The 26,344-nt window shown below is 43.0% G+C and overlaps 5 protein-coding genes and 1 non-coding gene across 7 annotated transcripts; 5 read left to right on the top strand and 1 right to left on the bottom strand.

Moving 5' to 3' along the window:
- The first annotated feature begins 121 nt into the window (after positions 1 to 121).
- On the top strand, positions 122 to 5,084 carry LOC133922832 (uncharacterized). 2 transcript variants are annotated; one of them, XM_062368334.1, is made up of 6 exons: positions 122 to 298; positions 417 to 567; positions 1,288 to 1,848; positions 1,961 to 2,441; positions 2,527 to 2,608; positions 4,669 to 5,084. In XM_062368334.1, the coding sequence occupies exons 1-6, from the start codon at positions 260 to 262 to the stop codon at positions 4,870 to 4,872; spliced, it is 1,518 nt and encodes a 505-aa protein (XP_062224318.1). In that variant the 5' UTR covers positions 122 to 259; the 3' UTR covers positions 4,873 to 5,084. The 2 variants fall into 2 exon arrangements, with proteins under 2 accessions (XP_062224318.1, XP_062224317.1); XM_062368333.1 differs by having other exon boundaries at positions 414 to 567.
- Positions 5,085 to 5,573: 489 nt separating this feature from the next.
- Positions 5,574 to 6,379, bottom strand: LOC133922830 (DNA-directed RNA polymerase II subunit 4). The gene is made up of 2 exons (XM_062368332.1): positions 6,219 to 6,379; positions 5,574 to 6,121 (listed from the first exon to the last, which is right to left on the bottom strand). Exons 1-2 carry the CDS (start codon positions 6,265 to 6,267, stop codon positions 5,736 to 5,738), a joined length of 435 nt encoding a protein of 144 aa, XP_062224316.1. The 5' UTR covers positions 6,268 to 6,379; the 3' UTR covers positions 5,574 to 5,735.
- A 310-nt stretch (positions 6,380 to 6,689) lies between these two features.
- Positions 6,690 to 6,762, top strand: TRNAA-CGC (transfer RNA alanine (anticodon CGC)). The gene has a single exon. It is a non-coding gene; the product is annotated as a tRNA-Ala (tRNA).
- A 403-nt stretch (positions 6,763 to 7,165) lies between these two features.
- Positions 7,166 to 10,655, top strand: LOC133922829 (protein LPA3). Its single transcript, XM_062368331.1, has 12 exons — positions 7,166 to 7,612; positions 7,770 to 7,800; positions 8,141 to 8,233; positions 8,322 to 8,384; positions 8,521 to 8,632; positions 9,150 to 9,235; positions 9,334 to 9,392; positions 9,481 to 9,583; positions 9,678 to 9,738; positions 9,962 to 10,044; positions 10,129 to 10,209; positions 10,380 to 10,655. The coding sequence occupies exons 1-12, from the start codon at positions 7,296 to 7,298 to the stop codon at positions 10,437 to 10,439; spliced, it is 1,149 nt and encodes a 382-aa protein (XP_062224315.1). The 5' UTR covers positions 7,166 to 7,295; the 3' UTR covers positions 10,440 to 10,655.
- A 2,368-nt stretch (positions 10,656 to 13,023) lies between these two features.
- LOC133922828 (uncharacterized) lies at positions 13,024 to 16,745 on the top strand. Its single transcript, XM_062368330.1, has 9 exons — positions 13,024 to 13,274; positions 13,830 to 13,856; positions 14,105 to 14,184; positions 14,400 to 14,472; positions 14,678 to 14,735; positions 15,215 to 15,269; positions 15,914 to 15,938; positions 16,111 to 16,202; positions 16,466 to 16,745. Exons 1-9 carry the CDS (start codon positions 13,152 to 13,154, stop codon positions 16,494 to 16,496), a joined length of 564 nt encoding a protein of 187 aa, XP_062224314.1. The 5' UTR covers positions 13,024 to 13,151; the 3' UTR covers positions 16,497 to 16,745.
- A 1,043-nt stretch (positions 16,746 to 17,788) lies between these two features.
- On the top strand, positions 17,789 to 24,131 carry LOC133922827 (signal peptide peptidase 1-like). The gene is made up of 12 exons (XM_062368329.1): positions 17,789 to 18,037; positions 18,765 to 18,906; positions 19,032 to 19,147; positions 19,266 to 19,417; positions 19,511 to 19,596; positions 20,232 to 20,359; positions 20,488 to 20,538; positions 22,009 to 22,095; positions 22,206 to 22,275; positions 23,171 to 23,307; positions 23,413 to 23,490; positions 23,800 to 24,131. Exons 2-12 carry the CDS (start codon positions 18,867 to 18,869, stop codon positions 23,890 to 23,892), a joined length of 1,038 nt encoding a protein of 345 aa, XP_062224313.1. The 5' UTR covers positions 17,789 to 18,037; positions 18,765 to 18,866; the 3' UTR covers positions 23,893 to 24,131.
- The last annotated feature ends 2,213 nt before the right edge of the window (positions 24,132 to 26,344 follow it).

Genomic DNA, 26,344 nt, shown 5'->3' with positions numbered 1-26,344 from the left:
GGAAGATAGCCACCGGCCAGTGGCATTTATTGTAAATTGCGGAAAAACGAGAGCCCAAAAGTGTCATCCCGGAGTCCATCAAAAGGCAGTCAAAAGTACACATACTTGACGCTCCCGAGCCAAACTTTTAACTCACCTCATCATCACTCTCTCTCTTCCCGCACTCCCACACATCAGCTCAGCTAGGCCACCACCCACACAGGCAGCCGCAGGCCGCGCCGCCGCGGCCGCAGATCTCCGGCACCGGCGCGCCGACGCCATGGAGTACGAGCGCATCGAGAAGCCGTTCCCCACCCAGGTGCACACCCCTCACTTCGCTGCTCTTCGGATTCTGCTAGCTCGTCTGTTCGGTTCGCTGCTGCAGCTGCTGCTTACACTGTGTGTGTTTGGGGTGGGGGGGGGGGGGTCACTAGCAGGGCGGCGGGTTCTCGCCGAAGCGGCTGCGCGCGATGCTGCTCGGGGTGGAGAAGCGGCGCAAGGGGCAGGACGCTGAGGAGGACGGTGGGGAGGAGTACGACACCGTGCCCAAGGCATCCGTCAGATCCGACGCCGACTCCGATGCGCGCAGTGAACATTCCTCCCTCCTCCCTTTCCCCTCTCATATTATAATGCTCTTGTTAGTATTTCGATTGTTTGCTTGATGGGGACGGGGTTTGTTGGATTCTATCTGTGCCAAGCTGGTATCTTTTGGGAGCTTCTGGCTGCTGCATTGCTTGATTTGGACCATTTCATTTGGTAGTGAATGCGGGGTAAAATTTTGGTGCTTCAACTGTTTCATCTTACTTCTAAGCATGGTGATTTTGGTCATCATTTTTTGCCTGAAAATTTAGGGAGCTTGGTATTTGTCCTGAAGTTTAACCTTTGCATTTGTTGCTGAAAGATGGATATATAGAGAATCATCGTTTACTATCAAATGTAGTTATATGCTCAAAGGGGAAAGGAGAATCTTTTCGTGCTTTATTAACTCTGGGGAAGGTGTCTGGTTATTATTTTTTTTGTGACTGGCTGATGCGGTTGTAAGCAAGGGTCAAATGCCAGTCTCACATCTCCTAACTGTGGTTGACTAGTTGTGGCCATGTTTTAGTCATTGTTGAATTTTATTCGTTATGTAATGGGGTTATGGGCCCATATGGGTCCAACAATCTTGTGTTTGTTCGCCTAAATTACTGAATTTCAGTTGGGAGTATGATAGGTCATATGCTTGTTTAGCTGAATTAAAAGTGTGCCAGATTGCTTGAATCTTCAGTTGATTTCAGACTGTGAAACTATGACTGTCTTCTGATGTAGGAGGAGGTGCCATGTGCGAGGAATACAAGGACGTGGATGTGGTCAGCACTATCTCTGAATCTTCATCCTCACTGGACACAGGAAGTGGGCACCGATCGCGAGACTCCCACTCCATGGGTTCAAGGGCCAGGGTGCCTGAAGAGGACTCATGTGACTCAGAGAGTGTGGCTTCGAACTTTGAGTTCCACAAGGAGCGAGGGGCCTCTGCTCGTTCGACGGCGGCATCAGTCGTTCCTCCATTCTCAAAGCCTGCCCCATCAAAGTGGGATGATGCCCAAAAATGGATTGCCAGCCCGACAACAAATCGTCCTAGCAGGGCTTGTGGGGTGCTAGCTAGGAAGATGGAGAAACCTAGCTCTGGTGGTGCAAGACTGCCGGCAACGAAGGTTGTGCTGGAGGCCACAGAGGAGATAGATACTAAGAGGATTGATCCAAGTCAAGAGAAGAGAGAAATTGGGTGGCAGAAAGCAGTGAATTGGGCCCTGCCGGATCCCTGTCCAGAAGTGGAGCCTTGCTCAAAGAGTGAACTTGCTGCAGAAAGTACGATAGCTGATTCAGCTGGTAAGGATTGAACTCTTTAATTTCAAAAACTAACAGTGTTGTCTATATATTTGCATCTCTTCTAATGGGAAAATAAGCAAACTCATGATACATAAAAATATCATATGTGCAGTTACTTTTAGTCGCCTTGATTCATCCACCACACTTCAGAGTGCAACAGCATGCATACCTCCTCCATCAACAGTTCGGTCAGTGTCAATGAGGGATATGGGCACTGAAATGACTCCTATTGCAAGCCAAGAACCATCCCGGACAGGAACACCGGTTAGAGCAACAAGTCCAAATTGTTCTAGGCCAACTACTCCACGAAGGACATTAGGTCCCAATGCAATTGGTGCTGTTATCAGCCATGGAGAATGTAGCAATGTGGAATTAAGCGAACAGGAACTGCAAACAAAAACTAGGAGAGAGATAATGCTTCTTGGCACCCAGCTGGGTAAGACCAATATAGCAGCATGGGCAAGCAAGAAGGAGGAGGAAAAGGATGCATCAGTTTCACTGAAAAAAGTGCCGATGGACCAATCTACACAGAACATCACTGAAATCCGTGCAGCTGCATGGGAGGAGGCAGAGAAGGCCAAATATCTAGCAAGGTGCTTATATCTTGGTGTATTTCTCTGTGATGCTAACTTCTCTGGGTGCTTGGTGACTTACTATGTTGTGCCTCTAACTGTCCAGGTTTAAACGAGAAGAGATCAAGATCCAAGCATGGGAAGATCACCAGAAAGCCAAAATCGAAGCTGAAATGAGAAAAATTGAGGTAAGCGAGTTGGTTCCTAGTCTAGTGTAAGTATGGCTATGGTGTTGAGATAAATGAGAATTTTAATGTTTTCCTGGGCTTTATTCTTTTGCGGTTCGGTGGCTCATTCACCTTCTTGGGGCCCAAGCCCATTCGGTGAGGGAGAAAGGGGCATCCGGCTGCTAGGGCAAAGCAGAGGGGAAAATGCGAATGGATGAGAGGGAGAGAGCAGGCGGCGACCGGTGGTGAGGCGGCGGCGCAACCACCTCCGATTCCCGCGGGGTCGTGAGGTTGGATGGTGTGGTCGTCGTGCCTATTTCTAGCCTGCTTCCCTCTCCCTGGTATATATATAGAAAACCTTCTTCCATCCTCTCCATCTGGTTGGTTCCTCTTTGATCCCCTTTTTCGGCTTTGAATCACCACCTCTGAGGTCGAGCTGAGAGCAGCTCAGGTCTTTGCCTTGGTGGTTCTGTGATTAGAGGAATTGGTGAAGGAGGACCTGTGTTGGATCTGGTCGGAGCTGTGAGCGCTGAGGCTCGCCCGCACGCGCTGATACGGTGCGGTGAGGCTTTGTATCTCCGTTTTCCCTCTTGTCGGTGGCAACTGGCGAGTGATTGGATTTCTAGGATAGTGGCTGTAGAGCCGTGGCTTTCCTCGATTGTCAGCTCGTTCCAACGAGTCTTTCTGTGAGTTTTATCTCCTTGATCTGAACAGTGGGGTTATTTTGATTTACTGCTCGATGATGATGATATTATGCACTGAAAAACTGGGTGTGAAACTGAGTACAATAGATAGAACTTGTTTTGACTCTCGTAATCTTGCTGATCTAGGTAGTGGTTGAGTCTTTTGGTTTGTGATTCTCTGGTCATAATCTTTATACCGAGTTTGGGACCTTGTTCTCTCTGTACGCTACCTAGTAGCTTGGATTGCTGAATTGGTGATGATGTACTGGTTGGAGCTGTAGAATTTGATGGTTCATTAATTCCTGCTCTAGTTGTCTGCAGCTTGGTAAATTTCAATTTTATGCAGGAATTTTGTTTCATTCAGTAACAATAAATCTGTACAGTAGTCTAGTCCAGGAACATTAGTTGAGTTTCAGAGGAAGTTTGTCAGGTTCTATATCTAGATGTTATCTTAGCTTCATGCCTGGTTTTGTGATGTGTCCAGTGGTAGTTAGGGAGCAGAACCTTGCTGTTCTGGGGCCAACTATAGTAAAACATCTGAGAGCAATACTTATTTCATCTTCATGCTATTATGTGCTTTACTCATACATGATGAATGGTGCTCTTTCTTCTGAACTAGTTATATATTCATGTAAGATCATGTTTTATGTCTATGTGCTGTTAAGCAGTTTTGATAGGATATTCAAGCTCTTATTATCGTAATTTATATAACATATGGATCCTTTTGAAATCTTTAGCGGACTTGTTTTATTCTTTTTTTATCAAACTATTTGCGAAATGTACATGCATATGGAAAGCCTTTTCAGATGTTAACAAATGTATTATGTTAGTAGTGTGCATCATGGTGTAGACATGTGTGATCGTATCAGACACACGGGAAAAAAGCTTTGAACTAACATAGTTGTTGGGAAGTTCGCTGCTGATCACCTCCTCAATTTTTCATTTAACTTAATTCAGTACATATCATCATCCTTGAGGGTTATTCTTCAATTTGCTTAGCATACTGCTATTTATTAGCATACCTAATCTAATTGTTGCTGTCATTTAGTCTCTATGCAACGGGATCTAGTGCTATGCCTCTAACAAGTTGTAGAATATAAGAGTAGTACCACTCAAGACAATAAGTAGAATAGCACCTTAATTGCATAAACATAATGTTTATTACTTGGTGTTTGCATGTTTTTCCTTTCATTCGGATACAACATAGCGAATCTAGTACGTTTTGTTTCATTCTGGTAATCTGGTATGTCATAGTAGGTTTGCTAGCTTACTCAAGTAGTTGTTAGTGCCAGTCCTATTATTCTGTTCGGCTTACCAGATATGTTGAGGCTCAAAATATATAAAACCGAAGTTCCATTGCCTATATTAATGATTTTTTCATGGTTTCTGCTACTCAAGGTTGAGGTGGAGAGGATGCGTGCCCGTGCGCAAGACAAGCTGATGACCCAGCTCGCATCGGCTAGGCACAATGCAGACGAGAAGCGTGCCACCGCGGAGTTGAAAAGGAACCGTGCGGCTGCAAGGACGGCCGAACAGGCGGAGCACATCAGGAGGACCGGCCGGGTGCCGGCTTCCTTTGGCTGCTGGAACTGCTGCTCGTAGAAAGCATGCAAGCAATGAGTCCTTTCTGTCGGACCGGTAGATATGTCTTCCCAGTCTTGAAGCAACTCCTGCCCATGAAATAGTTGCATCCTCACATGCTGTTACAGTTTACTAGCGAATGAAATGAGTCCCTTCTGTCGGACCGGTAGATATGTGACCGAAGAGGAATGAATCACTTGTGACTATATATATAAAGATGCGAGCTTCTTGCATTCTGTGCTGTGCAGTTACTGTAACTCTGTAAATGCCACAGATGTACCGGATCCATGGTCGAGTGCGCTCATGAGACTTGCATACTTCATGTACAGTAATTTAGGATGGTAGAGATGTAAGTTAATTAACCTAAGGGGTATCCGTCAGCCCTTTTTAGTTCAATTAATTACCTTAATTTTCTAAAATTTTGTTTAATTTGAGAAAAGTAGTATTATTAGTTAAACTAAAGAGAATCGATGGTACCTATACGTTCACCAGTTTGCACCCTTAGTTACTGGACTGATGAGTTCACAACTAGATCAGGTGCCTCCCAGCAGTAAGCATTCATCAGAGGCTTGCTCTTCAGTTCAATTCACAGAATGGATGGCTTTTTGCGCTTCAGTTCAGTTCGCAAACAAAAATCAATCATGTTCAGAACATATGAAACCAGCCACTTGTGATGCGCCTTTTTTTCAGAAGGTAATGCTAGTATATTGCATTATCGGCTGGCAACAAGGCATATCAAAGATCATTGGTGAACAGTAGAAAATCTAGTACAACTTGACCTTGGAATTCTCTCTTGACAAGAGTGAATCATAGCTAGATAAACTGAAGAAGTGAACAAGGCATGGCCATGGCCAAGGCAGGCTGGCACTGGAATCTTGACACTGCTACTCGAACTTCTTGATGAGGGAGAGGTCGTTGAGCATCTTCTCGATCTTTTCGTTGCCCGGGTCGCCGACGAACCTTCCGCCGGACTTGAGGGAGGGGACGAGCGCGGTGGCCTCGCCGCTGGTGTCGGGGCAGAGGTTGCCGATGGTGCAGAGCTCGAACTCGGCGAGGCCGTAGCGGCTGAGCGTCTCGCGGACCTGGCGGACGGCGTCGGGGTTCTTGTAGCGGCTGAAGCGCTTCACGTACTGCAGCGACTTCTCGAACACCTGGGAGACCTGCGAGGAGGGATCCGACTCCGACGACGCGTGCTGCTGGATCTGCTCGTACTTGTGCTCCAGGATGATCGCCACCTCGCAGTTCATCAGGCACTTGGCCTTCAAGAACTCTGCATGAATCCCCCACCTCACGACGGACGAATCGAAAACCCTAACCTAGAATTGGTTGGTTGCAAAGGGAAAGAGCGTGATAGAGAGAGAGCGAACCTTCGCCGATCTTGAGCTCGGCGGCGTTCTCCTCCTCCTCGCCAGACATCTTGCTGCTGCTGCTGCTTCCGGTCCAAACGAGAGAGCTGGAGAGGCCGGAGTCGGAATCGCGATTGGACTGGACGGAAGGGGGACGGAGGGGACAAGGCGAGGCGAGGCGATGGCGGCGGCGGAGCGGAAGGCTATGGGCTGGGTCGGGCTCAAGTCTAGAATCCTCTGGGCCTCTGTTCGCGTAGCAAATGGGCTGGGCCGCGGACCCGATCTGTCCCGTCGTGGGAATTGGAATCATCTAGGCCGTCCATCCGACGATAGACGGGCGTGGTTTGCGGCGATCCAGCAGGGAGCGACACGGCCGCCGTCGACGCTTCCTCGCTGCCGGACGAGCAAAAACGCGTCGTCTTCTCCGGCGAGCTGAGGCGCTCCGCCGCCACTAAACTATGACTAAGCTCGTTTCCCGAGGAGACAACAACCGGGGGTGTAGCTCATATGGTAGAGCGCTCGCTTCGCATGCGAGAGGCACGGGGTTCGATTCCCCGCACCTCCAATCCCACCAATTCTTTTTTTTTTCAGTTTTGCCGTGGGCCCACGAGTCGGCGGCTGGGGTTTTTCCTCAGCCCCACCTTCCAGCGAGTGAGCGTGCGGAGTCGATTAGGTGTGCTTGGTGGCGAATCTTCCTAACGGGATTTGGTGGATGATTATAATCTTAGACAAAAGTATTTTTATTATCTGTATTTATTATTATAATTTAGCACAACGAATATAAATATGCAGTTTTATTTTAGTTTACAAGAGAAGCTTGATTGATAGCGTAGTTTGATAGATACAGACTCAGTATTTATTTATATAGATAAATAGAATAATTAATATCATAAAATTAATTTTATATAAATAATTAATTACAATATAAACCTTATATCTACCCATGCGTCTCAACTGATAGATGGATACGCCAGTAACAAACACACCGTTAATCTCGTCTCCCTCTCGCGCCAGCGTGCGGCTGTGTCGTCTCCTCTCTTCCACCCTTCGTCGCAACCGCAGCCGCAGCCGCAGACGACGCTGTCTGAGCGCGCGGCCATGGCTGCCTCGGCGACCACGGCTCTCTGCGCTCGCCACTTCCGCCTGCGCACTCCCTCCTCTCCCGCTCCGCGCCACACCCCTGCGCCGCCCCTGCCCGCCGCAGCCCCTTTGCGACTCCCGCACCGTCGCCTCGCCGTCTCCCCGCGCGCGGAGGCAGGCACGGGCACGGGCACGGGCACGGGGGGCGTGGAGGCGCTCAGGGCCGGGGTGTCTGTTTACAAGCCGCGCTCCTACGAGGTGCTCGTCTCCGACGCCGCGCGCTCCCTCGCCTGCGCCTTGGACGACGGCAAGACCCGCCTCGAGATCGAGTTCCCGTAAGGACGCGCTCTCTCCGCATGCGCCATGGCCATCCCCTCCGCTCTTGCTTATCTCTGCTTCTGAAACGCCTGCATTATCTTACTCGCCATTCCTTCCCTCGTTGTTTCATGTCTTCTCCATGGATGCATGCTTCTGAACTGTGATAATATCAAGGCCTCTGCCAAGCAGCATCTCTTCTTACAAGGTTACATAACTTATCACATTCTGTTCATCAGTTCATGCATCACTAGTCGGAGCACTTCAATTCACACTACGAAATTCTGTACATCTGATGTGCAATGAGTATAAAGGTGCATATGATTGATCTGTCCCATCTTCAATGCCACTATACCTTTGTATAACTGTAATGTTGATGCATGCACTTATAATTTGAGATATTTTTTTAAATACCTGATTTGCCGATCTTATCTTTGGTTCAAGCTCAACGGATGTTAGTTTTTGTTTTTGTTTTTTGAAAGATCATGTTAGTTTTTCCTATTACTGTATTACATACTGTTTCTAATCATCCTTCCTTACTTCTGCAGGGCTCCTCAGATGAGTTCATCGATGCCAACATCCAGCTTGCTCTTGCTGTTGCAAGGAAGCTTAAAGAGCTCAAGGGGACTAGGTCCTGTTTAGTAAGTTCAAGCTTCACACTCCGTCCCTGATGCAGATTGGCTCTGAATGTCCGAAACCATGCTCATTTGTTCTCTTCTAGTATTTCAGGTGTTTCCTGATCAACCTGAAAAGCGCAGGGCCTCACAGTTGTTTCGGACAGCTATAGACACGGTAAATGATGTTTCATGGAACAATATCTTTCTTAGAGTGAAAAAAGCAGCATTTTTATTCTTTTTTTAATATTTGGTTTGGATCTTATGGTAGCATGTAATTTAAATGCTTCGCTTTCTATCTCCAATTTCTTTAGATTGAGGGTGTAACTGTCAGTTCCCTTGATGATGTGCCCACTGGCCCGGTCGACAGTTTCTTCAAATCCATAAGAAATACCCTGGATTTTGACTTCTCTGATGACAACGAAGGTAAATTATTTTGATTTGAATACATTAACGAAATCACTAACCATGTGATTCCAAGGAGGCAAGGAGCTGCAGATGCTACTAAACCTTCTGAGTCTGAAACGAAATGTTTACTGATATCATTTTGCCAGAGTTCGCACCACTCTTCTGCGTGGAAGCCTTCTTCTGTAGAGGAACTAGTTATTGGCGAAAACCATATGCCAAGAGCCATCAGTTCAGGATACGTGCTAAAATCATTTATGTATAAATGGCAAGTCTTTTCACGTTGACGAATAACCACAGCTAAAAAAATGAGAATAAAAGGGTTACTGAACATGTGCATTAGCATTATGTGAATAAATCAAGCACCGGCAGATTACTCATTCATTAATTATTCACTAGTGCTATTATCTGACATAAGTCCCCTTTCCATCATAGAACAACAACCATCAGTCAAGTTGAACATTATTTTTATTAGATAATTCTCACATACACATCCCTGTAAAAGTTATTCATAATTAGTTGGCTAGTGTGGATACAGATCGATGGAAATCTGATGAACCACCATCGCTGTATGTCTTCATCAACAGCAGCACGCGTGACCTTTCTTCTATAGAGAAGTATTTGGTATGTCTAAAATATAATGCTCCATTCCTTGCCGACGTGTGTGTATATGTTATTTGCACATTGGGTTGATTCATCCTTTCTGTTTTGGCTGTTGTCAGGAAAAGTTTGCCACATCTGTCCCGGCCCTTCTCTTTAATCTTGAACTAGATACCTTGCGGTATGTATCGCATATTCTTCGATGGCTTTTTGCTCGTAAACTTTTCGAGTGCCTTATGAGTCAGTAACATATGGGCTTCACCCTCCAGTTCTGACTTGGGGCTTCTGGGATTCCCACCAAAAGATTTGCATTACCGGTTTCTTTCTCAGTTTACCCCAGTATTTTATATCAGACAGCGTGACTACTCCAAGGTATTAATTTTTACTTGAACCAACTAACCATCGTATTCTTGAGTTCCTGGTTTTGTGTACCATCTGTGACTAGTTCCCCTCCTTTACTGTGTAGACAATTGCGGTTACTCCATACATAGTGAATTACAGTGGCGCTGTATTCCGCCAGTACCCAGGTAATACTGCAGTACGTGGTCTTGGGAAAGAAATTTGCCTTTTTTTATTTATTCATTTCAAAAGATGACATTTTCGAAACGATAATTTATTATGCTGTGTTTGCAATGGAACACCAAGCTAAATAACATATGCAATATGATTCTTTTTGGGGTGTCATCAACCCTTTTCATCAGTGCCATCGGCAGATCAGCTACTGATCTAGTAAATTTTCTGTTTGTTCAGGGCCTTGGCAGGTCATGCTTAAGCAAGCTGATGGTTCTTATGCCTGTGTTGCAGAAAGTACAGCTCGGTTCACTTTGGGACAGGTCATACCATGAATCACCGTGACAAATTCAGTTAACGTTTTTTTTCGAACTTGTCGGGTGTGATGTGCAATGTTTTTGTTTCAGGCCAAGGAAGAACTATTGAGAGTTATTGGTTTGCAAGAAGAACAAGGAAGCTCGCTTGAATTTCTCAGAAGAGGATACAAGGTTTGAAACTCATCTCACTTGATTGATATGATGAATTGCGTGTGAAAGATAAAACACCACATTTTTTTGTGTTGTTGGGTTTAGTGGTTGCAATTTCGAAGTGCCCTCTTGCATGACTGCTTTTCATCAGAGCATCGATTTTCCAGCTGAGAGGTAAATTTGTGTTGCAGAATGCTACTTGGTGGGAAGAGAATGTTGATCAGGAGAAGTCGTCTGCGTGGCGAACTTGAGATGTTGTGGCTGCTGGCTGGACTCTTATCTGCTCAGCAGTAAAAAATAGGTCAAACGAGTATTCATGACTTGATGTAATTGAAATTAAAGAAAGAATATCATGTACAGTGCGACGTTGCTTGTGCTGCAGTAGTAGCATTTTTGTGAGTTCAGCCATGCGAGCTCTGAGATTGTCTTACCTTTTGCTGACTGTATGTTAGTTGGTTTTGGGCTCAGTTTTTTTTCTTTCTCAAACACGTAGGAGAGCTACGCTTCATTATAGTAAGAAAAAGAGTGACCTTATAAATTAGAAGAGAAATTGGATCTAAAAACCTTACAAATATCGCAGAACTACTCGTGGAGCCTAGCTCACACGCAAGACAAAAAAAGAAAGGAGAAAGAAACCCTAAACCCCCTAAATAACCAGACGATATATGCTCGGCAACATACAACCCGTCACTCATGCCAACAGCACGAGAAGACTGGCATAGAGATACCCTTCGACACACCTGATCAACCAACAGCACCCACACCAAGCAACACTACTCGGCAAGCAACTGTGCCTAGCTAGCACTTCGACCAGAACAACCGGACAACTAAATAGGCGGAGCCCTGCTCGCACACCTGACTACCTAACTCGGTCGGCGGCTCACGCCAAACCGCAAGCAAGACAGAGTTCTGGGACGTCGGAGCACAGACATTGACGTGAAGTACCAAAAGGTGAAGTGAACACCAGCCGAACAAGAGAATGAAGGGTCGAGCAGCAACAAAGGAAGGAGCGTCCTGCAAGTAGCGACATCAGTTGTAAAATCAAAACATGGAGGGATTCTCCGAAACGACGTCTTCAGGAAGGAGACAGCGTAGGAACCGCCATCGCTCATCTGGGAAGCCAAACAAGATTTTCACCCAGAAAAATTCTAGGAGGAAACTTCGTGACGACGCCTCTAGGGAGGTAATGACGTCCGACGGCATCATCATTGTCGACAATGGCATAAAGCTAATCAGGGTTTTCACCCATAAATCCCCCCAACCACGACACAACCTAACGAACACAGAGGCTCGACGGATCAACCAGACCACACTAGCACGAGAACAACCAGCAACACTAGAACATGAGACCGGGGGCGAAGCCTCGACACGTAGCAATGCACGAGTTGTACCACAACGTCGTCGACAGTGGTCGGCCACCGCAAGCGCACAGGAGAGCCATAGAGAACCCGCCCGAGGACGTTGGTGGCAACAACCGGCCAAAGGGACCCACGGGCAGAGGGAAGAGATAGGGGGACCGAGCCGCCAACAAATGGAGGTGCCCGAAACCCCTAGGCCACAGGAAGCTCAGCCAACCACCGCCCAAGCCAAGCGCCCCCGGAGCTCATCTGAGGGCGGTGAGCGACCCGTCAAGATAGCAGACGGCGACGCTCGGAACCACCCTAGCCCCCAAGGCAAGCAGTCGGCTACCACCCACCCTAGGCGCCCCAGAGCCCTCCCGTCGGCGGTGAGTCGACCGAAGCAACTGCCCCAGGCATGGCCATGTAGGACAGGAGGAGCCCGGATCCGAACCCTGGAGGGCGGATCCACCACCACCAAGGACAGATAGAGGTTCAGGACGCCCGGATCCGTCCGACCGGAGATGAGGACGATCGGAAACAACTGCAATGGGAGAACAACTTGAGGGGGGGGGGGGAGGAGAGGAAATGAGGGAGAACGAGGAAGGGGGGAGGAACGACCACGACGCCCCGACTTCAGAGCCGCCGCTGGCCACCACCGCTGGTGTTCACCCACCGGCGGTGGCGGATGGATCTAGCTAGCTTTTGGAGGGGTGTCGGGCTGGGGGTGAAGTCCCCCCCTCCCCTCCCCCCGAGTCTCCAGAGCGGGCGACACTGGACTCCAAACTTGTTTTGAATCTTATGAGTTGTGTTTTTATGAGTTGTGTTTTCGGTACCATGGGTACTTCATCTTACAAGTAGGTTTGCTGATGGAGAATTCAGTTTCTTTTTCCTTGGTCAATTTTTCTTTCTTGAGAATTTTTTTTCTTGATCATTTGTTTGAAGTTTGAACGAAAGGAAAAAATGAGTGGAAGAGTAGTTGCTATCCTTCTGACTCTTGAAAACACCGTCGCCCATTGATTCATGATCGGACGGCTCTCGTCTTATCTTCTTTCTCCCGTTTGTATAATTGTTCATCTTCTTCACATAGACAGTGCAATACTCCCCCGCCCTACTTGCCTCTCATATTTGTCAGTGTTCCCGCTGGCGGATCCACGCCCACTACCTACCACCGTGCTAACCGCTCCGTTTTCATCGCCCTCATCAACAACCCCACCCGCCTGACGCCTGTGATGCCAGCGCCGCCGCAGTCGCCTTACCATAACCCATCATCAGTTTGGCTACTACTCTAGCCTCCCTCTAATCCTTAAAGTCACAAGTAGACCCTGAACTCTAATCACCTCCCCTAAAATCGTCGACGTCAACCTAAGACCTTAAACCATAACCTCCTACTACAAACTCATAGGTGCCAATGCATTCACAAGTTTTCAATGTTGAAATTTATGAGACGCGTAGTACTATTGTTCTACAGTTCTACTACTATAAATTGGTCGGGAAGGGATTCCAGAAACTTCTAATAACTGAAAGGGTACGGACGACCTCGAGGTCACGTCTGCAAGAAGGCCATCACGCAGAAGCGGAGACTGGAAATCGGGTGGGAGACGAGACTGCGCGAGATCGCGGGGGATGGAACCGAGAGGCGCAATCTACAGATCCGGCGCCCTCCTTCTCCTCACTGCCGTCGCCGCGGCGGCCGCCTGCTCCGCCTCCGCCATCGGGGACAAATGCGCTGCTTGCAAGGCCGTTGCTGTCAGTTCCCTCTTCCCCTCTCTTTCTTCTCTTCTTCTCGTCTCTTGAGTTCGTAGGGTGTGCACAATTCTACTGTCATTCTTGGAACAACCTGGCATGTGCGTCTAAACTTGTTTTACATCAGCGAGGGTAAGAAATTAGCTTCCAAGGTTCGATGTTTACAGCTCTTCGTGAAGCTGTGGCTCGACGTAGATCGGGGCCTGGATCTTCGAGCGTTTTCTGTAGAAATTTCAGTGCTGCCGGAATAAACAATTCGAACTTATACAGGGCCCTGACTAGCACTATGTTGTTGAAAACTTGAAATTACTGAATAGACTAAGGAGATGTTGCTCCTAGGTACTGGGAAAAACATCATATTGGCGTGCTGATTAGTTTGGAGAATTGCACCATGGAGCTATTTGTTTTGAAAACTGAATATGAGTTCCAGGGGCATATACTACTTCTTAGACCTTAGTACATTACTACTGTCAGCACAGAGTTTGTGTTTTGTGTGCTACACGTTTCAGCGATTTGCAATGCTACATATTCTGATGTATGTACTAATCTTCTTTCCAGGCGGAGCTAGAGATCGGAATTTCTAGTGTAAGTAAACCAGTAACCTTTCTTCACATTTGCCTTTGATTAAGTAATTTGAACCACTCTTTACAATGCTGATTTGGTTTTTATGTGTATTACAAGGTAGCTCTATGCCTTTATCTTTCTCAATTATGAAAGTATCTTATTACAATTGACAAAACATCCTCCCATAATCTTAGTAGCATGCATTATATTAGTTTCTTGGTATTGGCACCAATTGATCAATTATTATATTCCTGAATTCTCTAATGCAGGAGAAACCAAGAAATCACTTGGACTTGCGCAACCGCTTGAATTCTAAAGGTCAGAGGGAAGGGAAGTTTATTGATTACAGGTACATTTCCAGCATGATCATGCATGTTTTCAGTGACGAAAAAGATGCATATTGGAGATATCTTAAGGGGAATATTCCTTAAACTAACACTCCACATGGAGCCTATTTGATACTGATGGTCATCGTTTGGTTTCACATACTTATAACAAATTATGAACATATTTCATTATCTACTTTTGTAATAATTTGTAATTGATTCTGTATATGTGTTGCAGAGTCAGTGAGCTTCGGGTTGTAGAACTTCTGGATGGCCTATGTGATAAGATGCAGGATTATACCTTGCAGAAGGTAGACAATAAAGCTATGTGATAGTTTTAGAATTTGTACTGCACACCGTCTTATCTGCGCTGCATCACTTTTTATGGAAATCATGTGTCATAAATATGCTATAAATATAAACTGGGTTATCAGTATCCTTTAGTATTGATTTTTTCTATACAACATCAGGATCTGCCCAAGCATTTAGCCACCTAACAATGTTTACTGTATGCAGTTGGAATCAAGCGAAAAAGGATGGGTGAAAGTATCAGATTGGAACAGCTTTAAAACTGGTAATTTTGGTCAACTTTGTGATTCCTGTTAACTCTTCTGATACTTGTTACTATATTGAAACTAAAGAGCCCAAAGTGCAATGTTAATCGATGGTTTCTTGCACTATGTTAACGCGTTCCGTCTGCTTAGTTGTTCTCTTACATGCCTTGAAATGCTGCAAGCATTAGGTTTAGCACTGTGTTTTTGATCATGCTGAATGTGCTCACCATGATAGACTTATAACAAGCAACTCATATTTAGTGATGTAAATATAATTCTGGAGGATATTGCTAAAAATGGTCCCAACTCCCAATAATTGATCCTATACAAGGAAATGAACTTGCATCGTCTTGTGGAAAATCTTTACGCTGAATGCCAATCAAACAACAAGCGCTACCTTTGTATTTGTGTTGTTTCATTACAATAAAGCATTTATAAGTGTATAAGAATTGTTTCTAAATACTAACATTGTATTACTTCTGTCACTGTTCTTTTGTAGAAAAGAAGGCAGCAGCACGAGCACATTCCAAAAATCTGTCCACCTTTTGTGGAAGGTACATTATAGTTTCCTGTAATTTTGATGAATTTGACTGATAGAATAAGAATCGTATATTATAAAGATAGTTCAGTATTTTTTTTATGACTTTGGCTGGCAGAATAAGCACCATATACATATTTTTCTTCTCATTTATGTAGATACAAAATCTTGTATATTTCTTACTGTCTTGTAACTAATTAGACTTCTAGTCACTTGAAGATTAAATTGATGATTTGCCACTTAAAAGATTGACTATTTGATTATGATGTCACTCATGTTAATGAAATGTGGGACCATGTGGGACCATCCGAGTTAATGATTGTGTGACAGAGTGGCAAATAAGCGAAGCCACTCCTTAGCGGTGGCAAAAAGTCAATTGGCTCTCACTTGAACCAATTATGTTGTCTCTTCGGTTCCTCGCCCAAACATGTTTGTACGTGCAGGCCTTTCCTGGTTGTTGATTGTCATTTTTTATTACCGGTTAAGTTTCATTCTTATTTACTTGACCTAAAGCCCAGGCTGAACAAACTCTTCGGTCACCATGTGCTTTAGGAGCACGAATTTATTGGTTGCGTAAAGATATCATTTACTCTCTGTGATTTCTAAAGAAACCTACTGAGTATTGAGTGGATGAGCTGACCAGCTTCACTTAACCTGCAGGTTACTGGAGGAAACGGAGGATGAGGTAGGCTTGTCTTGGATGACATTCATACAGTGTTCCATAGTTCGGTTTTAGCAAATAGCATCTTATTCTTAGCTTACTTGATAGCAGCATTTTATTTTTGAATCATATCGCTTTCACGTAATTTAATCAAAACAAGGACTTATGTAGATTCTTGTTTCTGGTTCATTTGCAGCTTGCTGAGTGGATAAAAACAAGCTCCACAGAATCGGGAAGCGTGGGCAAGGCCCTTTGTGAAGATATTAGCAAACACTGTCGGTCCACAAGGTATGTCATACCTGATGTATCAAGCATAGATATGAAATTAGGAAATGGGTTCCGTGATGGCTTTTCATGCCTAAATTTAAAAAGTTGAAGTTAGCAAGGCAATGTAGTGTTCGTAAAATCAGATTATTTCCTTTCAACCAAATTTTTTTAAAAACATTTTGTGATAATGAATATATGCAGACATGTTTGTACATTCACACGTTGCACCTTTTTCTTGTGTTTTGGTTGATCTCGAATGTTTCTTTTCTTTCCTGTTTTTCCAGTGCTACCATAGAGATCGACGATGAACTATAACATGCTGCTATCGTTATTGAGCAAAGCAAAAGAGGCGTCGGTCTGGGACAAGATCAAATAGTCCCAGACACCATTTTCAGACAAGGAAGCTGCCATATGCGATTCTGTGTTGCAGACTTGCAGTTGCTTTGTTGTATTCAAATGGGACGTTTAGTTCATTACATATGATGTTCTGGGTCTGAAATTTAGACCTATCTATAGAGAAGAATCGAACAGCAAATTTTCTATACTGAAGGACAGTTAAAAACATCTGGTTGAACTAACTTGTCAGGGACTATCTGAAATATGAGTGCTTCTAATGTTTTTTTTCCGAATAAGATCGTGATTCTAATAATCTAATGTCATGGCATGTTGAGTGCGGTTTGATGGCAATAATGCACCCGTTACTAGGACTGTGAGATCACTGAAGATTGTGGGTATTTTGGGCAGAAGCTGCAATTTGCCAAACCTTTCCTGCTCTTCACACTTCAACGGATAATTTGGTTGCTATAAAAGCCGCTCACGGTGCCAAGAATTTGTGGATTGTCACGATTGTGGCTGCAAACCAAACAAGCATAAACGTAGTTTGATGATGGTCGGTTGCGTCTACTCGAGTGTTGTGTGGATTAAGGTAGTACCGAACTAGCTACAAACTGGAAATAATCCTTCTCGGCCTCAAAATCTTGCTCACCGTGAACTCAAACCAAGTATCTTTCTTGGCCTCATCGCATCGTAAAAAAGACCTGCAATTGCTTGGCTTGGGAGACACCAATGAACACACACGCTTGCCATTGCATAACACTTACGTCCAATACTTCTCCTTAGTTTTTGTGGCGGACTAGTTGCTCATGATATTTGATCTTCCCCCGGAACCGATGAAAAAGTGGGTAATGTATCATCTATTTAGAGCATGTTTGTTTGAGTTTCAGTTTGCGGGTTTTTTAAAAAGTTATGCTTTTAACTTTGTTCAAAAGTTATTTTTGAATTTTAGTTGTTGACTTTTACAGTATTTTTTGATTTTTTAGCATACTACTTATCAAAAAAGTTACTCTCAGCTTCTAATTTATTTTATAAAAATCACTTTATAGCAAATTCGTTTATTTAGACTTCTAGTTTTTGATAAAAGCAAAAGTCAGAAGGAGACTGAAACAAACGAACCCTTATCTTATTACAGGATAATTTCTTATTTGTCATTGCAAAAAATTGCAATCTAAAAATGTGTTACTGACCTGTGATATGTGATAATAGACCCACGTGTCAGTAACGCGTTCAGGGGATTTTGCAAAATTTAATGACATAGAAAGAATTTAGCCTATATTTTACTGTGGGCCCATTGCTGTTCTTCTCCCTCCCTCCCGTGTCCGCTGTAAATTTCTCCCCGAATTTCGTCCCTCGCATCCTCAAATTCGCTGCTCCCTCCCATCATCGGCGGCCTCACCGTCGGCGACGGGACACAACAAGCCTTCTCTCCGTCGACTCCCTACCTCCCCTACTGGTCCTGGACTGGCGTGGGGTCGAGATCCAGCCCGGACTTGGCTTGATTTCTCCTCCTCCTTTCGTTGGTGAGTAACCCTAGCTTGCCTGGATGGACCCCTTTGTTTTGATTGCGAGTTCGGTTCGTTCTGGGGCGTCTTCATTTTCTGTTACTTTCGGATTTGTTTGCTGCATGGTGCCCCCATACATCCACGGTTTGTTTCGATTAGGTTCTTCTTCTTCAGCGCGCAAGATCCATCTCAGTTACCCCTCACGTCTAAGAATCTCACTTGACCTCCTAGGACTTGGTAACCCAGGGGCCGGTGCAGTTTATTTATTTTCCAAAAAGAAGTTTATGCCCCATGTTGAACTTGCCCCTGGGTTTAGCTTCTTTTGCGTACAAGAAATTTTTGCAAATTCTGTCGTAATGGTGATACGTGTTAGAACAATGGGAACTTGTTATTGCATCAGTGTCTGATTTTAGGTAGGAGAACGATTACGGTCTTACCAATCAGTAGCATACCAATTTCGAAAATAGAAAAAAGAACTCTTATGGGTTTCAGCTGCAATGGTCCAACCATTCTTTTGTCTAATTGTAGTGCCGACAAAAACACCAAAGTATTGCCCGGTGGGCCCAGAAAGTTATTCATGGCTGTTTCATTGTAGATATTTTGCAATTTGCTAATCTAATTATCTGAGTACAAACTTGAACAAACCTATATGTGCTGGCTTCTGTTAAACGGAAGATGCAATCTTACTATGCTACATCCTGATTCATCAATCACCAATTCTGTCTTACTTATTTGTATTTCACAGGGATAAAACTGTGAAGCGCCTACGCCGCATCATCATTTTCGCAGTCACTTTGATAATTTCAAAGATAGGCACCCTGCTAGTCTTCCTGGTTATTTCATCACAATGAGAACACACGAACGAGCTGCCAATTTGGCTCTTGCAGGTACATTTTCTTATTCAACCCAGCCATCACCACATTGACATTGTTCATTACCTTCTTTTTCTTCTCCTTTTGATACACTGAACACTTGATGAGCTGCAGCCCTATGTATTTTACAATATATGCAGGTTTGAGCTTGGCACCACTTTTGGTTAAAGTAAACCCAAATGTGAATGTGATATTGACAGCATGTCTTACTGTCTATGTGGGTTGTTACCGTTCTGTCAAGCTGACTCCACCCTCTGTGAGCAATATGTTTCTTTTTGTTATATATAATATATTTATGTATCTACATGATATGTTAATCACAGACCAATCTATATATTTATTGATTGATTGATTTTGCATTTGCAATTATGCAGGAGACAATGTCCAAGGAGCATGCTATGCGGTTCCCTTTAGTGGGGAGTGCTGTGCTTTTGTCACTGTTCCTTCTATTCAAGTTTCTCTCGAAAGACTTGGTCAATGCTGTGCTCACTGCCTACTTTTTCATTCTTGGCATTGTTGCTCTCTCGTAAGTCCAAATTTGCTTGGAAGAGATTTTGCGGAAATGCGAATACTTTGTACTGTATTTTTAACTTAAGACTGATTTTGTGACCTTATACAGTGCAACGTTGCTTCCTTCTATAAAACATTTTCTTCCGAAAGATTGGAATGATAATGTCATAGTTTGGCGGGCTCCATATTTCCACTGTATGATCCTAACTCCTTTTGATCCTCACTTTTTTTGGTCCAATTCTGTAAACCATGTGAAATTAGTACATCTATGTTTCCACTACTATTCTAGATCACTATTTGGTTGTTTTTCAGTACTGCTGTGTACTGAAACAATAAAATGTTGACCAAGAGTTGATATACTGATTTCTATCATGGCTAGATTGAAGTTGATTTTTTTTCCAGCATTGATGTTTCTGCTGACTGTTTCTTTGATGTTCTCGACCTTGTTATGAAGAACTTGATATTGCTCCATGCAAAAGTGTGCCAAAATTTGCATGAGAAGTATCAAATAACAAAGTTAAAACAGATTTTTTCAATAGTTTCTGGACAGTTAACTGTCATGGAAGTACTTTCTTTGTTGACATATTTCCTTACGGATATGGCTGTATGTGAACTTTAATTTTTCCTTGTCAGTAGATGTAGTTTGTGACATTTTTATTACTATTGCTGTTATGGTGTTAAAGAAGCCTTTGGATTGGTGGTTGGCTTCTAACTCAGGACATCTTAGTACAGCATTACAGAATACAGATATTGGAGTTTTACCATGCTAGTCTCCTTTTTCAGCCTTTAGTCTTTAAAATAATTTTAAGTTCATGATTTTCTTATTTCAGCACTCTCAGTGGAGTTCACCAAGTCCCAGATTGTTGCTTCAATCCCAGGATTTTTCTTTTGCATGTGGTATGCCGCTAAGAAGCATTGGCTAGCAAACAATGTTTTGGGAATTTCTTTCTGTATTCAGGTTTGTTTGTGTGAGTTAATATTATTACTATGAAGTACTAAAAGACATGGCCTAAAGACTTCCTAAATTTGATTTGTTTTCCCCTCCAGTTTTTAGTTCAGCAGAGCCTTAACACTTTTATTTTGCAGGGAATTGAGATGCTTTCTCTGGGATCATTCAAAACTGGTGCTATTCTCTTGGTATGGTTTACTCAATGTTGGCACTGAATTGAAACTTATATATTTCTATTTTCTGCTAGAACTTGTGAGAACACGGTTTCATTGTTTTAGTCATGAACATGGGTTCTTTTTTCACCTCTCTACTGTCATAGTTTTTCACTAGTGAAGCATGTTATATCGGTACAATAACTGTGAATCATCTGTCCTTAATACGACCTTTGCTTTGCTTTATTTTGGCTATGCAAAGAGCAATCTGTGATCCTTTTTGGGAAACTCAGTGTATTCCTTGTACTGTAAATGGATTTCAAGTCTATGCCTTGGGATTATCAATATATTGTATCCCTGCTCTTTTATTTAACAAGTTTGATGTAATTTCTGGCACTTCACTAAATGCATTGGTGTATACCCTTTTTTTCCACTAAAAACCGGCTTTCTGGTGCACAAGCTGTAAAGAGCTCGAGTCTGCTTTGGTAGCGTGGGATGGCATAAGGAGTTTGAGTGTCACTATTTATTTTTGCTAAATAGAATTAAAGAATCAATAAGTTAGAATGTTTTTCTATAGAGCAGAAGGCAAAGAGCCTATTATAGGATCAAATCTGGAACAAGAAGCACGCTTCCTTGGAGAAAGGTTTTATATGATACACATCTATTAGTTGTCAAAGAATTCAGATCAGATAATTGATGTCTATTTAAATTCCGCCTTTGATTTACAAAAGGGGAACTCTTATAAGAAGTTGAGAGAGCACTTAATCAAAATTGAACACCTATCCAAAGATGGCTGGTTTGCGCTATTAGGTCTAGTTTTGTCTGTACTTGGGATTGAATGTAGTGGGTTCTTGGGCCACTGCTTTATGTTAGATCTGTATATTTGTTTTATGTTTCTTGTAGTGAAACATGGATTTTTCAAATCATAGATTACTTATACGTTTTTTTGAGTTTTTTTCTCTTCCCTAAAAAATGCCATGAATATTTTTCCTCTACATTGATTTGCCACTTCACAGTACGGTTTGCTCTCTGGCTGTGGGACCATGATGGCCAGTTAACTGCTCTGTTTTGTGATTTTAGAATGCGCTCAGTCATACTTTTAAACCTTTGATAAAAATATTTAGCTTTTTTACATCGAAATGATATTAGCAAAAATTTCGTCAGAAGTACTTTTATTTGATTATGTTTTCTTACAGACATATAATTATAAACAAATTATGATCAAAGGTGTGTGTTGGTGACTATCAATATCTGAAAAAGCATCTATTTAGGGGAAACATAGGGAATATTCATGGTTTCCTTTTTCCAGCATTTGTGAAATACCTCTACCCTCGCCCTTAGACAAGAATTGAATGATTCCATTATGTCGTGAATGTTTGTAGTTTGGAACTTTATACCGGTTTGCTAACAGTTCTAAGTTACTGAATCCTTGCATTTTAACTGCATGATTCCCTGATCATTTCTTGATATTGATTTGGGAACACATTTTTCCTTTTGAATTTTCAGGCTGGACTTTTTGTGTATGACATTTTCTGGGTGTTCTTCACTCCAGTTATGGTCAGTGTGGCTAAATCTTTTGATGCTCCAATAAAGGTCAGTCCTCTTTCTTAGTGAACTTAGTCTTCTGTTTAAACCATTGTCAGTTGGTTCCGTTTTTTCATTTTAATAGTTAGACTAATGTGGTTCTGTATTGTTACCCACAGCTTCTGTTTCCAACCTCAGATGTTGCACGGCCGTTCTCTATGCTTGGCCTTGGTGACATTGTAATACCTGGTTAGTAGTGGAAGTCCTTTTGTTAGCATTTTCTTGCTTCTGATATTTGCAATGACAATAGATATTTCTCTGATTCTGAAGGGATAGTAGCATCAACTACATTATGAATGTCTACTTTGTTCTACATAATGATCTGTAGCAAGCGGCTATTTAAATTGCGATGTTTATTAAAAAAAATCTCAAGCAGAAATGCAGAATCTGTTTGAATATGGGTTTTTGGCCCTTTAGGGATCCAAGTCACTAGGATTGGTTCAAAGCTTGAAATATGAACCAAACCCTGAAAATTCCTAGTGCAATCTTCCCTAGCCAAAGAGGCCTTTAGGAGAATTTGACTACTTTGTCATATCATGAGTTCTTTCTGTTGTTGAGCTAAGGGCATGTGTATGATAAAAAAAAGAACTATCAGTATTTTTATTTTTTATACAGTTAGTTAGCATTGTATATTTGTATTAGATCGAATGCTGCTGGTATGTTAGGCTGTTTTGATTGCACCGCGTGACTGGGTTCGTGTGAACTATTATGGCAGTTGCATCTAGAAATGCAATGCTGAACCGAATTCTGGCAAAACAGAAAATAATGAAAGCCTCACATATTTCTTTGAGCACATAACCTCCTCAAGGGGCTCAAGTAGCACATATATGTTTTTGTACTTTTGTTTCCAGGTATATTCATATTACTGCAAACATCAATATTTATCTTTAAGCATCTGATTACAAGCACATTTGAGTCGTTGCCAATAGAACCAATAGTTGATTCCATTCCTGACCCCTTCTGAATCTGAATTCTGGTAGTTTCTGCATCATTCAGAACAGAAAACAATGAAAAACTCACATCTTTCCTCAAGCACATAACCTCTTCAACTAGCACATAAATGTACTTTTACTTTTGATTCCAGGTATATTTGTTGCACTTGCCCTACGTTTTGATGTTTCAAGGGGTATCAAGAACCGTTATTTCAACAGTGCATTTTTGGGGTACACTCTGGGTTTGACAGTGACTATCATTGTAATGAACTGGTTTCAAGCCGCACAGGTGAGCTTTGTTACTCAGGTTTAGTACCATTTTGTTTCCCTTGATTTTTTCTTCTCTAAAATACTAAGGCCTTCGTCTATGCTCATCTTTGTTTGGCATATGCAGCCTGCTCTGTTATACATTGTTCCTGGTGTGATTGGTTTTGTTGCCGTTCACTGTTTGTGGAATGGAGAAGTAAAACAGGTCTGTATGTTAACCTTTGCCATAATATTTCCTGCAGCCTCCTGTCCTGTACTTTGAACTTTGAGTAGCATAAAACTGCCACAAAGAATACTGTTTCTGGTCTCATAAATAGTTTTATTCCAAACGACCCCTATATTGTACCTCAGAGTTCTCAGTTTTGATGCTTGTCCTCTTAACAGTTACAATGAAATTGATGCTCAATTGATGTAACGCATGGTTTCCTAAGGCTATAATATGTTTTTTTTATCTTCTTTTAAAAGCTATACAAAGTTTATCAGCATGGAAGACTGATTATTTTTACACGTCCAGCTACTGGAGTTTGACGAGTCCAAAGCTGAAGCGGAGGAAGCTGGCGAGAAAGAAGATGATGACAGTACCAGACAAAACAAAAAGGAGGACTAGCGCCCTAACTAGTTAGCATTCAGGTCTCAAAGAGAAGAAAAGGACGACTAAAATTTCATGGGAGGTCGTCGCAGCTAAATAGGCTTCAGGACCTTTGATACCGGCTCACTTAAAGAATTTATAAATGATTCACATGATAGAACTTTTTTGCTTCGAGAACTATTTGGCCTGGTGAGCGGGGGAGGGAATAGATGCTGAGGGACTTGCGATATGATCCATTTATCTAACTTTTTCTGTCACTTGCTGCTGTCTTCATACTGAATCATTTTGGTGGCGTTAAGGATTCGTCAGAATTCTGGTTTGGCAGTAGCGTGCCATGATGTTTCCTTGGTACCCTAACGTTAACTATGCTATCGGTCTACGCAAGAATTTCATAGGAATTTTGCAGGACTCGAGTTCTTTTAAGTGAAAGGACTCTAGAGATATTACAAGGGATTCATCCCTTAGTTGTTACGAATGTGACCAAAAAGCTTTTACCTGGTCTGAGCTACGCCTCCACTTTGTTGATTAAAGGTAGATTCGGTAGAAACTTGCGGAGATATTACAAGGGATCCGATTCGTCTCTGTATCGAAGTCACGGACGACTATGTGCCTTGCGTTTACGTTGTTGGAATGCTCTCTTTTCTTCTCCTGCACTCCTTGCATGTTGTAGCAATTAGTGCCAACTTCTTTCGTAAAAAAAAAGGGTACTCGGTTCTTTTCTATAAAAAAAATGCAGCACTTCTTGCACAATCTACACCTAGGCCTCTTCATTCCAATGTGTCTGGTTCAAGTAATGGTATAGTCATAGTATCATTAACCATCTATGTTCGAGTCCTTTTTGTGTGAATGATTTTAATGCAAAATAACTCACTTCCTCCTAGGTGGTCTACCTTTTCTGCGATAGGATTACTGGATCTTTATCTGATATCTGTTCTTGTCCGAGGAATGGAATGGGTCGGTTTATTCACTGCATCATTTTACCTGAGTGCATTCTGCCTAACTTGTTCTTAAGATTCTCACCAACTACTTTGTGGCATATCAAATATTATACACATTTGGTGCATTGCACGATCGCAGCACTATATCTAGGATAAATTTGTAATAAGCCGTGCATCACATTCTCATTTTTTTCATCTTTCTTTCTTTCTTTCTTTCTTCCCAGTGGAGGAATTGCAAATCATCTGATGCACCGTCTTTAAATGACTTTCGGTTGGTCTATAACTGCGTCTTGATTTTCAGCGTTGGGAGATGCAAAATGTTATGCTTCACAATCATTCTCACAAAGACTTCAGAGCCAGAGAATTTTCAGGCAGCATCAGATGCTAATAACATGTGACACGTCTTCTCCCTGTTCTAAAAGGAATATTATCTAATTTGACATCTAGAAGATTGTTATGGAGTTTATTCAGGAAACTATATTCTTTATGTAATGCCTTGCAAAACGGAATATAATGCAAACTATCAATGAAGCAATGCAAAGCCAGATTAGAAAGATGCAGTCGCCTGTCCTGTTCCTGTGAGACGAAGCATGGTGGATGATGAGTACATCACTCTTTCGGATACACATATCGAGTATTCCTCCAACAATAGGTCTATTGACACGAGCTCGTGCACGTCAACTAAATCATGAGGTGAGCTCGTTCCTTAGTGTTTCTTTATATTTTGATAAGTATGAGATGCTACTGAATAATTATGATTTATTATTACTTAGGAACACGGGAGAAGACCAGCAAGGACGCCCAAGCTAAGGTGGAGGTCCAATTAAGTTCCAGTCCGTTTCGGAGTCCAGGACCAGACTACACTAAAATCGTCGCTCAGGACGCATACGGACTCCGTTTTCGACGTTCTACATATGGTTGGAATGCTAAGGAGATAGGCTTTCCAACGGGACTGGTCCCATATCCAAATTCTTTTTGAGTCAACAGGAATCGTCGAAATAAATGGACGTCCAGAATCTGTTAGGGTGCTGCGCCACCATCTTTTGGCTCGTTGGGCCGTGTAACGTGTTGGAGTTCATTAAGGACGCGTCCAGGGGTCCTTGGCCGACCCTAGTCTCTTATATACAGTAGTCGTCGCCCCAATTAGGGTTGAGTTTTACTTAGATATTGATCTACACACAGATTGTAAGATTTTCGCTCTTGTTCCGAACCGACTAGGCCGCCGTAAGTGTTTGTGGAACTCCAACTTCGAGTGCTTGAATTTTATTCGCAATATTTCAGATTGCATCTTCTACCTTCTTGCTTGTGTTCTCGGTATGCTTGCAGGGATTGAGCCTTCTTGGCGAGATCAATCGCGCGACACGGTTGATAACCGACGGAGCTGTGGTGTAGTGATTGCAAGGGAGACGATCTGTTCGAGTCAAAGTCTTTAGATCATCAATATCGAGTTCTCCACCTACTGACTTATCGCTATCTATCGGAAGATCGGGCCAACAATCCCATCAGTGAACGACGACTAAAGCTGCCGAATT

This window comes from Phragmites australis, chromosome 6, assembly GCF_958298935.1.
Source record: "Phragmites australis chromosome 6, lpPhrAust1.1, whole genome shotgun sequence".
NCBI lineage: Eukaryota > Viridiplantae > Streptophyta > Magnoliopsida > Poales > Poaceae > Phragmites > Phragmites australis.
Note: the sequence above shows the minus strand (reverse complement) of the source record. Positions and strands in the feature narration are given on the sequence as shown.

Bases quoted from the DNA above. Each gene is read 5' to 3' on its own strand.
- LOC133922827 (XM_062368329.1), top strand. From the start codon at position 18,867: ATGAGAACACACGAACGAGCTGCCAATTTGGCTCTTGCAG. The intron at 19,148-19,265 runs GTGAGCAATATG...GCAATTATGCAG, and splicing joins TCAAGCTGACTCCACCCTCT to GAGACAATGTCCAAGGAGCA. The intron at 22,276-23,170 runs GTTAGTAGTGGA...TTTTGATTCCAG, and splicing joins TGGTGACATTGTAATACCTG to GTATATTTGTTGCACTTGCC.
- LOC133922830 (XM_062368332.1), bottom strand. From the start codon at position 6,267: ATGTCTGGCGAGGAGGAGGAGAACGCCGCCGAGCTCAAGATCGGCGAA. The intron at 6,122-6,218 runs GTTCGCTCTCTC...GGATTCATGCAG, and splicing joins CGAGCTCAAGATCGGCGAAG to AGTTCTTGAAGGCCAAGTGC.
- LOC133922832 (XM_062368333.1), top strand. From the start codon at position 260: ATGGAGTACGAGCGCATCGAGAAGCCGTTCCCCACCCAG. The intron at 1,849-1,960 runs GTAAGGATTGAA...TCATATGTGCAG, and splicing joins TACGATAGCTGATTCAGCTG to TTACTTTTAGTCGCCTTGAT. The intron at 2,442-2,526 runs GTGCTTATATCT...CTAACTGTCCAG, and splicing joins AAGGCCAAATATCTAGCAAG to GTTTAAACGAGAAGAGATCA.
- LOC133922829 (XM_062368331.1), top strand. From the start codon at position 7,296: ATGGCTGCCTCGGCGACCACGGCTCTCTGCGCTCGCCACTTCCGCCTG. The intron at 8,234-8,321 runs GTAAGTTCAAGC...CTAGTATTTCAG, and splicing joins AGGGGACTAGGTCCTGTTTA to GTGTTTCCTGATCAACCTGA. The intron at 8,385-8,520 runs GTAAATGATGTT...CAATTTCTTTAG, and splicing joins TTCGGACAGCTATAGACACG to ATTGAGGGTGTAACTGTCAG.
- LOC133922828 (XM_062368330.1), top strand. From the start codon at position 13,152: ATGGAACCGAGAGGCGCAATCTACAGATCCGGCGCCCTCCTTCTCCTC. The intron at 13,275-13,829 runs GTCAGTTCCCTC...TCTTCTTTCCAG, and splicing joins CTGCTTGCAAGGCCGTTGCT to GCGGAGCTAGAGATCGGAAT. The intron at 15,270-15,913 runs GTACATTATAGT...CTTAACCTGCAG, and splicing joins CTGTCCACCTTTTGTGGAAG to GTTACTGGAGGAAACGGAGG.